At 54.3% G+C, this 14,949-nt stretch overlaps 7 protein-coding genes across 7 annotated transcripts; all 7 read left to right on the plus strand.

Annotated features, from left to right (window-relative positions):
- The first annotated feature begins 427 nt into the window (after window positions 1-427).
- On the plus strand, window positions 428-1,210 carry LOC124622756. The gene has a single exon (XM_047148545.1). The coding sequence runs from the start codon at window positions 428-430 to the stop codon at window positions 1,208-1,210; it is 783 nt and encodes a 260-aa protein (XP_047004501.1).
- Window positions 1,211-1,936: 726 nt separating this feature from the next.
- LOC124622757 lies at window positions 1,937-2,671 on the plus strand. The gene has a single exon (XM_047148546.1). It carries the CDS (start codon window positions 1,937-1,939, stop codon window positions 2,669-2,671), a length of 735 nt encoding a protein of 244 aa, XP_047004502.1.
- Window positions 2,672-3,781: 1,110 nt separating this feature from the next.
- LOC124622758 lies at window positions 3,782-4,564 on the plus strand. Its single transcript, XM_047148547.1, has one exon. It carries the CDS (start codon window positions 3,782-3,784, stop codon window positions 4,562-4,564), a length of 783 nt encoding a protein of 260 aa, XP_047004503.1.
- Window positions 4,565-5,290: 726 nt separating this feature from the next.
- LOC124622759 lies at window positions 5,291-6,025 on the plus strand. The gene has a single exon (XM_047148549.1). The coding sequence runs from the start codon at window positions 5,291-5,293 to the stop codon at window positions 6,023-6,025; it is 735 nt and encodes a 244-aa protein (XP_047004505.1).
- Window positions 6,022-6,864, plus strand: LOC124622760. Its single transcript, XM_047148550.1, has one exon. The coding sequence runs from the start codon at window positions 6,022-6,024 to the stop codon at window positions 6,862-6,864; it is 843 nt and encodes a 280-aa protein (XP_047004506.1).
- Window positions 6,865-13,430: 6,566 nt separating this feature from the next.
- On the plus strand, window positions 13,431-14,123 carry LOC124622761. Its single transcript, XM_047148551.1, has one exon. It carries the CDS (start codon window positions 13,431-13,433, stop codon window positions 14,121-14,123), a length of 693 nt encoding a protein of 230 aa, XP_047004507.1.
- Window positions 14,124-14,276: 153 nt separating this feature from the next.
- On the plus strand, window positions 14,277-14,873 carry LOC124622762. Its single transcript, XM_047148552.1, has one exon. It carries the CDS (start codon window positions 14,277-14,279, stop codon window positions 14,871-14,873), a length of 597 nt encoding a protein of 198 aa, XP_047004508.1.
- The last annotated feature ends 76 nt before the right edge of the window (window positions 14,874-14,949 follow it).

Raw genomic sequence — 14,949 nt, forward strand, 5'->3', positions numbered from 1 at the left:
AGAGCCCTGCCCTTGTGGAACCTGATAGCATCTCGCCCTAACTACATGAGAGCCCTGCCCTTGTGGGTCCTGATAGCATCTCGCCCTAACTATATAGGAGCCCTGCCCTTGTGGGTCCTGATAGCATCTCGCCCTCACTATATAAGAGCCCTGCCCTTGTGGGTCCTGATAGCATCTCGTCCTAACACATGAGAGCCCTGCCCTTGTGGGTCCTGATAGCATCTCGCCCTAACTACATGAGAGCCCTGCCCTTGTGGGTCCTGATAGCATCTCGCCCTAACTACATGAGAGCCCTGCCCTTGTGGGTCCTGATAGCATCTCGCCCTAACTATATAGGAGCCCTGCCCTTGTGGGTCCTGATAGCATCTCGCCCTAACTATATAGGAGCCCTGCCCTTGTGGGTCCTGATAGCATCTCATCCTAACACATGAGAGCCCTGCCCTTGTGGGTCCTGATAGCATCTCGCCCTAACTACATGAGAGCCCTGCCCTTGTGGGTCCTGATAGCATCTCGCCCTAACTACATGAGAGCCCTGCCCTTGTGGGTCCTGATAGCATCTCGCCCTAACTACATGAGAGCCCTGCCCTTGTGGGTCCTGATAGCATCTCGCCCTAACTATATGAGAGCCCTGCCCTTGTGGAACCTGATAGCATCTCGCCCTAACTACATGAGAGCCCTGCCCTTGTGGGTCCTGATAGCATCTCGCCCTAACTACATGAGAGCCTATATGAGAGCCCTGCCCTTGTGGGTCCTGATAGCATCTCGCCCTAACTACATGAGAGCCCTGCCCTTGTGGGTCCTGATAGCATCTCGCCCTAACTACATGAGAGCCCTGCCCTTGTGGGTCCTGATAGCATCTCGCCCTAACTACATGAGAGCCCTGCCCTTGTGGGTCCTGATAGCATCTCGCCCTAACTATATAAGAGCCCTGCCCTTGTGGGTCCTGATAGCATCTCGCCCTAACTATATGAGAGCCCTGCCCTTGTGGGTCCTGATAGCATCTCGCCCTAACTATATAGGAGCCCTGCCCTTGTGGGTCCTGATAGCATCTCGCCCTAACTATATAAGAGCCCTGCCCTTGTGGGTCCTGATAGCATCTCGCCCTAACTATATGAGAGCCCTGCCCTTGTGGGTCCTGATAGCATCTCGCCCTAACTATATAGGAGCCCTGCCCTTGTGGGTCCTGATAGCATCTCGTCCTAACACATGAGAGCCCTGCCCTTATGGGTCCTGATAGCATCTCGCCCTAACTACATGAGAGCCCTGCCCTTGTGGGTCCTGATAGCATCTCGCCCTAACTACATGAGAGCCCTTCCCTTGTGGGTCCTGATAGCATCTCGCCCTAACTGAATAGGAGCCCTGCCCTTGTGGGTCCTGATAGCATCTCGCCCTAACTATATAAGAGCCCTGCCCTTGTGGGTCCTGATAGCATCTCGCCCTAACTATATGAGAGCCCTGCCCTTGTGGGTCCTGATAGCATCTCGCCCTAACTACATGAGAGCCTATATGAGAGCCCTGCCCTTGTGGGTCCTGATAGCATCTCGCCCTAACTACATGAGAGCCCTGCCCTTGTGGGTCCTGATAGCATCTCGCCCTAACTATATAGGAGCCCTGCCCTTGTGGGTCCTGATAGCATCTCGCCCTAACTATATAAGAGCCCTGCCCTTGTGGGTCCTGATAGCATCTCGTCCTAACACATGAGAGCCCTGCCCTTGTGGGTCCTGATAGCATCTCGCCCTAACTACATGAGAGCCCTGCCCTTGTGGGTCCTGATAGCATCTCGCCCTAACTACATGAGAGCCCTGCCCTTGTGGGTCCTGATAGCATCTCGCCCTAACTATATAGGAGCCCTGCCCTTGTGGGTCCTGATAGCATCTCGCCCTAACTATATAGGAGCCCTGCCCTTGTGGGTCCTGATAGCATCTCATCCTAACACATGAGAGCCCTGCCCTTGTGGGTCCTGATAGCATCTCGCCCTAACTACATGAGAGCCCTGCCCTTGTGGGTCCTGATAGCATCTCGCCCTAACTACATGAGAGCCCTGCCCTTGTGGGTCCTGATAGCATCTCGCCCTAACTACATGAGAGCCCTGCCCTTGTGGGTCCTGATAGCATCTCGCCCTAACTATATGAGAGCCCTGCCCTTGTGGAACCTGATAGCATCTCGCCCTAACTACATGAGAGCCCTGCCCTTGTGGGTCCTGATAGCATCTCGCCCTAACTACATGAGAGCCTATATGAGAGCCCTGCCCTTGTGGGTCCTGATAGCATCTCGCCCTAACTACATGAGAGCCCTGCCCTTGTGGGTCCTGATAGCATCTCGCCCTAACTACATGAGAGCCCTGCCCTTGTGGGTCCTGATAGCATCTCGCCCTAACTATATAAGAGCCCTGCCCTTGTGGGTCCTGATAGCATCTCGCCCTAACTATATGAGAGCCCTGCCCTTGTGGGTCCTGATAGCATCTCGCCCTAACTATATAGGAGCCCTGCCCTTGTGGGTCCTGATAGCATCTCGCCCTAACTATATAAGAGCCCTGCCCTTGTGGGTCCTGATAGCATCTCGCCCTAACTATATGAGAGCCCTGCCCTTGTGGGTCCTGATAGCATCTCGCCCTAACTATATGAGAGCCCTGCCCTTGTGGGTCCTGATAGCATCTCGTCCTAACACATGAGAGCCCTGCCCTTATGGGTCCTGATAGCATCTCGCCCTAACTACATGAGAGCCCTGCCCTTGTGGGTCCTGATAGCATCTCGCCCTAACTACATGAGAGCCCTGCCCTTGTGGGTCCTGATAGCATCTCGCCCTAACTATATGAGAGCCCTGCCCTTGTGGAACCTGATAGCATCTCGCCCTAACTATATGAGAGCCCTGCCCTTGTGGGTCCTGATAGCATCTCGCCCTAACTATATAGGAGCCCTGCCCTTGTGGGTCCTGATAGCATCTCATCCTAACACATGAGAGCCCTGCCCTTGTGGGTCCTGATAGCATCTCGCCCTAACTACATGAGAGCCCTGCCCTTGTGGGTCCTGATAGCATCTCGCCCTAACTATATAAGAGCCCTGCCCTTGTGGGTCCTGATAGCATCTCGCCCTAACTATATGAGAGCCCTGCCCTTGTGGGTCCTGATAGCATCTCGCCCTAACTATATAGGAGCCCTGCCCTTGTGGGTCCTGATAGCATCTCGCCCTAACTATATAAGAGCCCTGCCCTTGTGGGTCCTGATAGCATCTCGCCCTAACTATATGAGAGCCCTGCCCTTGTGGGTCCTGATAGCATCTCGCCCTAACTATATAGGAGCCCTGCCCTTGTGGGTCCTGATAGCATCTCGCCCTAACTACATGAGAGCCCTTCCCTTGTGGGTCCTGATAGCATCTCGCCCTAACTGAATAGGAGCCCTGCCCTTGTGGGTCCTGATAGCATCTCGCCCTAACTATATAAGAGCCCTGCCCTTGTGGGTCCTGATAGCATCTCGCCCTAACTATATGAGAGCCCTGCCCTTGTGGGTCCTGATAGCATCTCGCCCTAACTACATGAGAGCCTATATGAGAGCCCTGCCCTTGTGGGTCCTGATAGCATCTCGCCCTAACTACATGAGAGCCCTGCCCTTGTGGGTCCTGATAGCATCTCGCCCTAACTACATGAGAGCCCTGCCCTTGTGGGTCCTGATAGCATCTCGCCCTAACTATATAGGAGCCCTGCCCTTGTGGGTCCTGATAGCATCTCGCCCTAACTATATAGGAGCCCTGCCCTTGTGGGTCCTGATAGCATCTCATCCTAACACATGAGAGCCCTGCCCTTGTGGGTCCTGATAGCATCTCGCCCTAACTACATGAGAGCCCTGCCCTTGTGGGTCCTGATAGCATCTCGCCCTAACTACATGAGAGCCCTGCCCTTGTGGGTCCTGATAGCATCTCGCCCTAACTACATGAGAGCCCTGCCCTTGTGGGTCCTGATAGCATCTCGCCCTAACTATATGAGAGCCCTGCCCTTGTGGAACCTGATAGCATCTCGCCCTAACTACATGAGAGCCCTGCCCTTGTGGGTCCTGATAGCATCTCGCCCTAACTACATGAGAGCCTATATGAGAGCCCTGCCCTTGTGGGTCCTGATAGCATCTCGCCCTAACTACATGAGAGCCCTGCCCTTGTGGGTCCTGATAGCATCTCGCCCTAACTACATGAGAGCCCTGCCCTTGTGGGTCCTGATAGCATCTCGCCCTAACTACATGAGAGCCCTGCCCTTGTGGGTCCTGATAGCATCTCGCCCTAACTATATAAGAGCCCTGCCCTTGTGGGTCCTGATAGCATCTCGCCCTAACTATATGAGAGCCCTGCCCTTGTGGGTCCTGATAGCATCTCGCCCTAACTATATAGGAGCCCTGCCCTTGTGGGTCCTGATAGCATCTCGCCCTAACTATATAAGAGCCCTGCCCTTGTGGGTCCTGATAGCATCTCGCCCTAACTATATGAGAGCCCTGCCCTTGTGGGTCCTGATAGCATCTCGCCCTAACTATATAGGAGCCCTGCCCTTGTGGGTCCTGATAGCATCTCGTCCTAACACATGAGAGCCCTGCCCTTATGGGTCCTGATAGCATCTCGCCCTAACTACATGAGAGCCCTGCCCTTGTGGGTCCTGATAGCATCTCGCCCTAACTACATGAGAGCCCTTCCCTTGTGGGTCCTGATAGCATCTCGCCCTAACTGAATAGGAGCCCTGCCCTTGTGGGTCCTGATAGCATCTCGCCCTAACTATATAAGAGCCCTGCCCTTGTGGGTCCTGATAGCATCTCGCCCTAACTATATGAGAGCCCTGCCCTTGTGGGTCCTGATAGCATCTCGCCCTAACTACATGAGAGCCTATATGAGAGCCCTGCCCTTGTGGGTCCTGATAGCATCTCGCCCTAACTACATGAGAGCCCTGCCCTTGTGGGTCCTGATAGCATCTCGCCCTAACTATATAGGAGCCCTGCCCTTGTGGGTCCTGATAGCATCTCGCCCTAACTATATAAGAGCCCTGCCCTTGTGGGTCCTGATAGCATCTCGTCCTAACACATGAGAGCCCTGCCCTTGTGGGTCCTGATAGCATCTCGCCCTAACTACATGAGAGCCCTGCCCTTGTGGGTCCTGATAGCATCTCGCCCTAACTACATGAGAGCCCTGCCCTTGTGGGTCCTGATAGCATCTCGCCCTAACTATATAGGAGCCCTGCCCTTGTGGGTCCTGATAGCATCTCGCCCTAACTATATAGGAGCCCTGCCCTTGTGGGTCCTGATAGCATCTCATCCTAACACATGAGAGCCCTGCCCTTGTGGGTCCTGATAGCATCTCGCCCTAACTACATGAGAGCCCTGCCCTTGTGGGTCCTGATAGCATCTCGCCCTAACTACATGAGAGCCCTGCCCTTGTGGGTCCTGATAGCATCTCGCCCTAACTACATGAGAGCCCTGCCCTTGTGGGTCCTGATAGCATCTCGCCCTAACTATATGAGAGCCCTGCCCTTGTGGAACCTGATAGCATCTCGCCCTAACTACATGAGAGCCCTGCCCTTGTGGGTCCTGATAGCATCTCGCCCTAACTACATGAGAGCCTATATGAGAGCCCTGCCCTTGTGGGTCCTGATAGCATCTCGCCCTAACTACATGAGAGCCCTGCCCTTGTGGGTCCTGATAGCATCTCGCCCTAACTACATGAGAGCCCTGCCCTTGTGGGTCCTGATAGCATCTCGCCCTAACTATATAAGAGCCCTGCCCTTGTGGGTCCTGATAGCATCTCGCCCTAACTATATGAGAGCCCTGCCCTTGTGGGTCCTGATAGCATCTCGCCCTAACTATATAGGAGCCCTGCCCTTGTGGGTCCTGATAGCATCTCGCCCTAACTATATAAGAGCCCTGCCCTTGTGGGTCCTGATAGCATCTCGCCCTAACTATATGAGAGCCCTGCCCTTGTGGGTCCTGATAGCATCTCGCCCTAACTATATGAGAGCCCTGCCCTTGTGGGTCCTGATAGCATCTCGTCCTAACACATGAGAGCCCTGCCCTTATGGGTCCTGATAGCATCTCGCCCTAACTACATGAGAGCCCTGCCCTTGTGGGTCCTGATAGCATCTCGCCCTAACTACATGAGAGCCCTGCCCTTGTGGGTCCTGATAGCATCTCGCCCTAACTATATGAGAGCCCTGCCCTTGTGGAACCTGATAGCATCTCGCCCTAACTATATGAGAGCCCTGCCCTTGTGGGTCCTGATAGCATCTCGCCCTAACTACATGAGAGCCTATATGAGAGCCCTGCCCTTGTGGGTCCTGATAGCATCTCGCCCTAACTACATGAGAGCCCTGCCCTTGTGGGTCCTGATAGCATCTCGCCCTAACTATATGAGAGCCCTGCCCTTGTGGAACCTGATAGCATCTCGCCCTAACTATATGAGAGCCCTGCCCTTGTGGGTCCTGATAGCATCTCGCCCTAACTACATGAGAGCCTATATGAGAGCCCTGCCCTTGTGGGTCCTGATAGCATCTCGCCCTAACTACATGAGAGCCCTGCCCTTGTGGGTCCCGATAGCATCTCGCCCTAACTATATAAGAGCCCTGCCCTTGTGGGTCCTGATAGCATCTCGCCCTAACTATATGAGAGCCCTGCCCTTGTGGGTCCTGATAGCATCTCGCCCTAACTATATAAGAGCCCTGCCCTTGTGGGTCCTGATAGCATCTCGCCCTAACTATATAAGAGCCCTGCCCTTGTGGGTCCTGATAGCATCTCGCCCTAACTATATGAGAGCCCTGCCCTTGTGGGTCCTGATAGCATCTCGCCCTAACTATATAGGAGCCCTGCCCTTGTGGGTCCTGATAGCATCTCGTCCTAACACATGAGAGCCCTGCCCTTGTGGGTCCTGATAGCATCTCGCCCTAACTACATGAGAGCCCTGCCCTTGTGGGTCCTGATAGCATCTCGCCCTAACTACATGAGAGCCCTGCCCTTGTGGGTCCTGATAGCATCTCGCCCTAACTATATGAGAGCCCTGCCCTTGTGGAACCTGATAGCATCTCGCCCTAACTATATGAGAGCCCTGCCCTTGTGGGTCCTGATAGCATCTCGCCCTAACTACATGAGAGCCTATATGAGAGCCCTGCCCTTGTGGGTCCTGATAGCATCTCGCCCTAACTACATGAGAGCCCTGCCCTTGTGGGTCCTGATAGCATCTCGCCCTAACTATATGAGAGCCCTGCCCTTGTGGAACCTGATAGCATCTCGCCCTAACTATATGAGAGCCCTGCCCTTGTGGGTCCTGATAGCATCTCGCCCTAACTACATGAGAGCCTATATGAGAGCCCTGCCCTTGTGGGTCCTGATAGCATCTCGCCCTAACTACATGAGAGCCCTGCCCTTGTGGGTCCTGATAGCATCTCGCCCTAACTATATAAGAGCCCTGCCCTTGTGGGTCCTGATAGCATCTCGCCCTAACTATATGAGAGCCCTGCCCTTGTGGGTCCTGATAGCATCTCGCCCTAACTACATGAGAGCCTATATGAGAGCCCTGCCCTTGTGGGTCCTGATAGCATCTCGCCCTAACTATATGAGAGCCCTGCCCTTGTGGATCCTGATAGCATCTCGCCCTAACTATATGAGAGCCCTGCCCTTGTGGGTCCTGATAGCATCTCGCCCTAACTACATGAGAGCCTATATGAGAGCCCTGCCCTTGTGGATCCTGATAGCATCTCGCCCAAACTACATGAGAGCCCTGCCCTTGTGGGCCCTGATAGCATCTCGCTCTAACTACATGAGAGCCTATATGAGAGCCCTGCCCTTGTGGGTCCTGATAGCATCTCGCCCGAACTACATGAGAGCCCTGCCCTTGTGGGTCCTGATAGCATCTCGCCCAAACTACATGAGAGCCCTGCCCTTGTGGGTCCTGATAGCATCTCGCCCTAACTACATGAGAGCCTATATGAGAGCCCTGCCCTTGTGGGTCCTGATAGCATCTCGCCCTAACTATATGAGAGCCCTGCCCTTGTGGATCCTGATAGCATCTCGCCCTAACTATATGAGAGCCCTGCCCTTGTGGGTCCTGATAGCATCTCGCCCTAACTACATGAGAGCCTATATGAGAGCCCTGCCCTTGTGGGTCCTGATAGCATCTCGCCCTAACTACATGAGAGCCCTGCCCTTGTGGGTCCTGATAGCATCTCGCCCTAACTACATGAGAGCCTATATGAGAGCCCTGCCCTTGTGGGTCCTGATAGCATCTCGCCCGAACTACATGAGAGCCCTGCCCTTGTGGGTCCTGATAGCATCTCGCCCTAACTACATGAGAGCCCTGCCCTTGTGGGTCCTGATAGCATCTCGCCCTAACTACATGAGAGCCTATATGAGAGCCCTGCCCTTGTGGGTCCTGATAGCATCTCGCCCTAACTATATGAGAGCCCTGCCCTTGTGGATCCTGATAGCATCTCGCCCTAACTAAATGAGAGCCTTGCCCTTGTGGGTCCTGATAGCATCTCGCCCTAACTACATGAGAGCCTATATGAGAGCCCTGCCCTTGTGGGTCCTGATAGCATCTCGCCCGAACTACATGAGAGCCCTGCCCTTGTGGGTCCTGATAGCATCTCGCCCTAACTACATGAGAGCCCTGCCCTTGTGGGTCCTGATAGCATCTCGCCCTAACTACATGAGAGCCTATATGAGAGCCCTGCCCTTGTGGGTCCTGATAGCATCTCGCCCTAACTATATGAGAGCCCTGCCCTTGTGGATCCTGATAGCATCTCGCCCTAACTATATGAGAGCCCTGCCCTTGTGGGTCCTGATAGCATCTCGCCCTAACTACATGAGAGCCCTGCCCTTGTGGGTCCTGATAGCATCTCGCCCTAACTACATGAGAGCCTATATGAGAGCCCTGCCCTTGTGGGTCCTGATAGCATCTCGCCCGAACTACATGAGAGCCCTGCCCTTGTGGGTCCTGATAGCATCTCGCCCTAACTACATGAGATCCCTGCCCTTGTGGGTCCTGATAGCATCTCGCCCTAACTACATGAGAGCCTATATGAGAGCCCTGCCCTTGTGGGTCCTGATAGCATCTCGCCCTAACTATATGAGAGCCCTGCCCTTGTGGATCCTGATAGCATCTCGCCCTAACTATATGAGAGCCCTGCCCTTGTGGGTCCTGATAGCATCTCGCCCTAACTACATGAGAGCCTATATGAGAGCCCTGCCCTTGTGGGTCCTGATAGCATCTTGCCCGAACTACATGAGAGCCCTGCCCTTGTGGGTCCTGATAGCATCTCGCCCAAACTACATGAGAGCCCTGCCCTTGTGGGCCCTGATAGCATCTCGCTCTAACTACATGAGAGCCTATATGAGAGCCCTGCCCTTGTGGGTCCTGATAGCATCTCGCCCGAACTACATGAGAGCCCTGCCCTTGTGGGTCCTGATAGCATCTCGCCCTAACTACATGAGAGCCCTGCCCTTGTGGGTCCTGATAGCATCTCGCCCTAACTATATGAGAGCCCTGCCCTTGTGGGTCCTGATAGCATCTCGCCCTAACTACATGAGAGCCTATATGAGAGCCCTGCCCTTGTGGATCCTGATAGCATCTCGCCCAAACTACATGAGAGCCCTGCCCTTGTGGGCCCTGATAGCATCTCGCTCTAACTACATGAGAGCCTATATGAGAGCCCTGCCCTTGTGGGTCCTGATAGCGTCTCGCCCGAACTACATGGGAGCCCTGCCCTTGTGGGTCCTGATAGCATCTCGCCCTAACTACATGAGAGCCCTGCCCTTGTGGATCCTGATAGCATCTCGCCCTAACTATATGAGAGCCCTGCCCTTGTGGGTCCTGATAGCATCTCGCCCTAACTACGTGAGAGCCTATATGAGAGCCCTGCCCTTGTGGATCCTGATAGCATCTCGCCCAAACTACATGAGAGCCCTGCCCTTGTGGGCCCTGATAGCATCTCGCTCTAACTACATGAGAGCCTATATGAGAGCCCTGCCCTTGTGGGTCCTGATAGCATCTCGCCCGAACTACATGAGAGCCCTGCCCTTGTGGGTCCTGATAGCATCTCGCCCTAACTACATGAGAGCCCTGCCCTTGTGGGTCCTGATAGCATCTCGCCCTAACTATATGAGAGCCCTGCCCTTGTGGGTCCTGATAGCATCTCGCCCTAACTACATGAGAGCCTATATGAGAGCCCTGCCCTTGTGGGTCCTGATAGCATCTCGCCCTAACTATATGAGAGCCCTGCCCTTGTGGGTCCTGATAGCATCTCGCCCTAACTATATGAGAGCCCTGCCCTTGTGGGTCCTGATAGCATGTCGCCCTAGCTATATGAGAGCCTTGCCCTTGTGGGTCCTGATAGCATCTCGCCCTAACTATATGAGAGCCCTGCCCTTGTGGGTCCTGATAGCATCTCGCCCTAACTATATGAGAGCCCTGCCCTTGTGGGTCCTGATAGCATCTCGCCCTAACTATATGAGAGCCCTGCCCTTGTGGGTCCTGATAGCATCTCGCCCTGACTATATGAGAGCCCTGCCCTTGTGGGTCCTGATAGCATCTCGCCCTAACTACATGAAAGCCTATATGAGAGCCCTGCCCTTGTGGGTCCTGATAGCATCTCGCCCTAACTATATGAGAGCCCTGCCCTTGTGGGTCCTGATAGCATCTCGCCCTAACTATATGAGAGCCCTGCCCTGCCCTTGTGGGTACTGATAGCATCTCGCCCTAACTATATGAGAGCCCTGCCCTTGTGTGTCCTGATAGCATCTCGCCCTAACTACATGAGAGCCCTGCCCTTGGGGGTCCTGATAGCATCTCGCCCTAACTACATGAGAGCCTATATGAGAGCCCTGCCCTTGTGGGTCCTGATAGCATCTCGCCCTAACTACATGAGAGCCCTGCCCTTGTGGGTCCTGATAGCATCTCGCCCTAACTACATAAAGCCCTGCCCTTGTGGGTCCTGATAGCATCTCGCCCTAACTATATGAGAGCCTATATGAGAGCCCTGCCCTTGTGGGTCCTGATAGCATCTCGCCCTAACTATATGAGAGCCCTGCCCTTGTGGAACCTGATAGCATCTCGCCCTAACTATATGAGAGCCCTGCCCTTGTGGGTCCTGATAGCATCTCGCCCTAACTATATGAGAGCCCTGCCCTTGTGGGTCCTGATAGCATCTCGCCCTAACTATATGAGAGCCCTGCCCTTGTGGGTCCTGATAGCATCTCGCCCTAACTATATGAGAGCCCTGCCCTTGTGGGTCCTGATAGCATCTCGCCCTAACTACATGAAAGCCTATATGAGAGCCCTGCCCTTGTGGGTCCTGATAGCATCTCGCCCTAACTATATGAGAGCCCTGCCCTTGTGGGTCCTGATAGCATCTCGCCCTAACTATATGAGAGCCCTGCCCTTGTGGGTCCTGATAGCATCTCGCCCTAACTACATGAAAGCCTATATGAGAGCCCTGCCCTTGTGGGTCCTGATAGCATCTCGCCCTAACTATATGAGAGCCCTGCCCTTGTGGGTCCTGATAGCATCTCGCCCTAACTATATGAGAGCCCTGCCCTGCCCTTGTGGGTACTGATAGCATCTCGCCCTAACTATATGAGAGCCCTGCCCTTGTGTGTCCTGATAGCATCTCGCCCTAACTACATGAGAGCCCTGCCCTTGGGGGTCCTGATAGCATCTCGCCCTAACTACATGAGAGCCTATATGAGAGCCCTGCCCTTGTGGGTCCTGATAGCATCTCGCCCTAACTACATGAGAGCCCTGCCCTTGTGGGTCCTGATAGCATCTCGCCCTAACTACATAAAGCCCTGCCCTTGTGGGTCCTGATAGCATCTCGCCCTAACTATATGAGAGCCTATATGAGAGCCCTGCCCTTGTGGGTCCTGATAGCATCTCGCCCTAACTATATGAGAGCCCTGCCCTTGTGGAACCTGATAGCATCTCGCCCTAACTATATGAGAGCCCTGCCCTTGTGGGTCCTGATAGCATTTCGCCGTAACTACATGACAGCCCTGCCCTTGTGGGTCCTGATAGCATCTTGCCCTAACTACATGAGAGCCTATATGAGAGCCCTGCCCTTGTGGGTCCTGATGGCATCTCGCCCTAACTACATGAGAGACCTGCCCTTGTGGCTCCTGATGGCATCTCGCCCTAACGACATGAGAGCCTATATGAGAGCCCTGCCCTTGTGGGTCCTGATAGCATCTCGCCCTAAATATATGAGAGCCCTGCCCTTGTGGATCCTGATAGCATCTCGCCCTAACTATATGAGAGCCCTGCCCTTGTGGGTCCTGATAGCATCTCGCCCTAACTACATGAGAGCCCTGCCCTTGTGGGTCCTGATAGCATCTCGCCCTAACCACATGAGAGCCTATATGAGAGCCCTGCCCTTGTGGGGCCTTATAGCATCTCGCCCTAACTATATGAGAGCCCTGCCCTTGTGGATCCTGATAGCATCTCGCCCTAACTATATGAGAGCCCTGCCCTTGTGGGTCCTGATAGCATCTCGCCCTAACTACATGAGAGCCCTGCCCTTGTGGGTCCTGATAGCATCTCGCCCTAACCACATGAGAGCCTATATGAGAGCCCTGCCCTTGTGGGGCCTTATAGCATCTCGCCCTAACTATATGAGAGCCCTGCCCTTGTGGGTCCTGATAGCATCTCGCCCTAACTATATGAGAGCCCTGCCCTTGTGGGGCATTATAGCATCTCGCCCTAACTATATGAGAGCCCTGCCCTTGTGGATCCTGATAGCATCTCGCCCTAACTATATGAGAGCCCTGCCCTTGTGGGTCCTGATAGCATCTCGCCCTAACTATATGAGAGCCCTGCCCTTGTGGGTACTGATAGCATCTCGCCCTAACTATATGAGAGCCCTGCCCTTGTGTGTCCTGATTGCATCTCGCCCTAACTACATGAGAGCCCTGCCCTTGTGGGTCCTGATAGCATGTCGCCCTAAGTACATGAGAGCCTATATGAGAGCCTTGCCCTTGTGGGTCCTGATAGCATCTCGCCCTAACTACATGAGAGCCCTGCCCTTGTGGGTCCTGATAGCATCTCGCCCTAACTACATGAAAGCCCTGCCCTTGTGGCTCCTGATAGCATCTCGCCCTAACTATATGAGAGCCTATATGAGAGCCCTGCCCTTGTGGGTCCTGATAGCATCTCGCCCTAACTATATGAGAGCCGTGCCCTTGTGGATCCTGATAGCATGTCGCCCTAACTATATGAGAGCCCTGCCTTTGTGGTCCTGATAGCATCTCGCCCTAACTTCATGAGAGCTCTGCCCTTGTGGGTCCTGATAGCATCTCGACCTAACTACATGAGAGCCTATATGAGAGCCTGCCCTTGTGGGTCCTGATAGCATCTCGCCCTAACTACATGAGAGCCCTGCCCTTGTGGGTCCTGATAGCATCTCGCCCTAACTATATGAGAGCCTATATGAGAGACCTGCCCTTGTGGGTCCTGATAGCATCTCGCCCTAACTATATGAGAGCCGTGCCCTTGTGGGTCCTGATAGCATATCGCCCTAACTATATGAGAGCCCTGCCCTTGTGGGTCCTGATAGCATCTCGCCCTAACTATATGAGAGCCCTGCCCTTGTGGGTCCTGCTAGCATCTTGCCCTAACTATATGAGCGCCCTGCCCTTGTGGGTCCTGATAGCATCTCGCCCTAAGTACATGAGAGCCCTGCCCTTGTGGGTCCTGATAGCATCTCGCCCTAACTACATGAGAGCCCTGCCCTTGTGGGTCCTGATAGCATCTCGCCCTACTCATATGAGAGCCTATATGAGAGCCCTGCCCTTCTGGGTCCTGATAGCATCTCGCCATAACTATATGAGAGCCCTGCCCTTGTGGATCCTGATAGCATCACGCCCTAACTATATGAGAGCCCTGCCCTTGTGGGTCCTGATAGCATCTCGCCCTAACTATATGAGAGCCCTGCCCTTGTGGGTCCTGATAGCATCTCGCCCTAACTATATGAGAGCCCTGCCCTTGTGGGTCCTGATAGCATCTCGCCCTAACTACATGAGAGCCCTGCCCTTGAGGGTCCTGATAGCATCTCGCCCTAACTATATGAGAGCCTATATGAGAGCCCTGCCCTTTGAGGGTCCTGATAGCATCTCGCCCTAACTATATGAGAGCCCTGCCCTTGTGGATCCTGATAGCATCTCGCCCTAAATATATGAGAGCCCTGCCCTTGTGGGTCCTGATAGCATCTCGCCCTAACTATATGAGAGCCCTGCCCTGCCCTTGTGGGTACTGATAGCATCTCGCCCTAACTATATGAGAGCCCTGCCCTTGTGTGTCCTGATAGCATCTCGCCCTAACTACATGAGAGCCCTGCCCTTGTGGGTCCTGATAGCATCTCGCCCTAACTACATGAGAGCCCATATGAGAGCCCTGCCCTTGTGGGTCCTGATAGCATCTCGCCCTAACTACATGAGAGCCCTGCCCTTGTGGGTCCTGATAGCATCTCGCCCTAACTATATGAGAGCCCTGCCCTTGTGGATCCTGATAGCATCTCGCCCTAACTATATGAGAGCCCTGCCCTTGTGGGTCCTGATAGCATCTCGCCGTAACTACATGACAGCCCTGCCCTTGTGGGTCCTGATAGCATCTCGCCCTAACTACATGAGAGCCTATATGAGAGCCCTGCCCTTGTGGGTCCTGATGGCATCTCGCCCTAACTACATGAGAGCCTATATGAGAGCCCTGCCCTTGTGGGTCCTGATAGCATCTCGCCCTAACTACATGAGAGCCCTGCCCTTGTGGGTCCTGATAGCATCTTGCCCTAACTATATGAGCGCCCTGCCCTTGTGGGTCCTGATAGCATCTCGCCCTAACTATATGAGAGCCCTGCCCTGCCCTTGTGGGTACTGATAGCATCTCGCCCTAACTATATGAGAGCCCTGCCCTTGTGTGTCCTGATAGCATCTCGCCCTAACTACATGAGAGC

Source organism: Schistocerca americana, chromosome 7 (assembly GCF_021461395.2).
Source record: "Schistocerca americana isolate TAMUIC-IGC-003095 chromosome 7, iqSchAmer2.1, whole genome shotgun sequence".
NCBI classification, from domain to species: domain Eukaryota; kingdom Metazoa; phylum Arthropoda; class Insecta; order Orthoptera; family Acrididae; genus Schistocerca; species Schistocerca americana.

Bases quoted from the DNA above. Each gene is read 5' to 3' on its own strand.
- LOC124622762 (XM_047148552.1), top strand. From the start codon at position 14,277: ATGAGAGCCCTGCCCTTGTGTGTCCTGATAGCATCTCGCCCTAACTAC.
- LOC124622760 (XM_047148550.1), top strand. From the start codon at position 6,022: ATGAGAGCCCTGCCCTTATGGGTCCTGATAGCATCTCGCCCTAACTAC.
- LOC124622758 (XM_047148547.1), top strand. From the start codon at position 3,782: ATGAGAGCCCTGCCCTTGTGGGTCCTGATAGCATCTCGCCCTAACTAC.
- LOC124622759 (XM_047148549.1), top strand. From the start codon at position 5,291: ATGAGAGCCCTGCCCTTGTGGGTCCTGATAGCATCTCGCCCTAACTAC.
- LOC124622761 (XM_047148551.1), top strand. From the start codon at position 13,431: ATGAGAGACCTGCCCTTGTGGGTCCTGATAGCATCTCGCCCTAACTAT.
- LOC124622757 (XM_047148546.1), top strand. From the start codon at position 1,937: ATGAGAGCCCTGCCCTTGTGGGTCCTGATAGCATCTCGCCCTAACTAC.
- LOC124622756 (XM_047148545.1), top strand. From the start codon at position 428: ATGAGAGCCCTGCCCTTGTGGGTCCTGATAGCATCTCGCCCTAACTAC.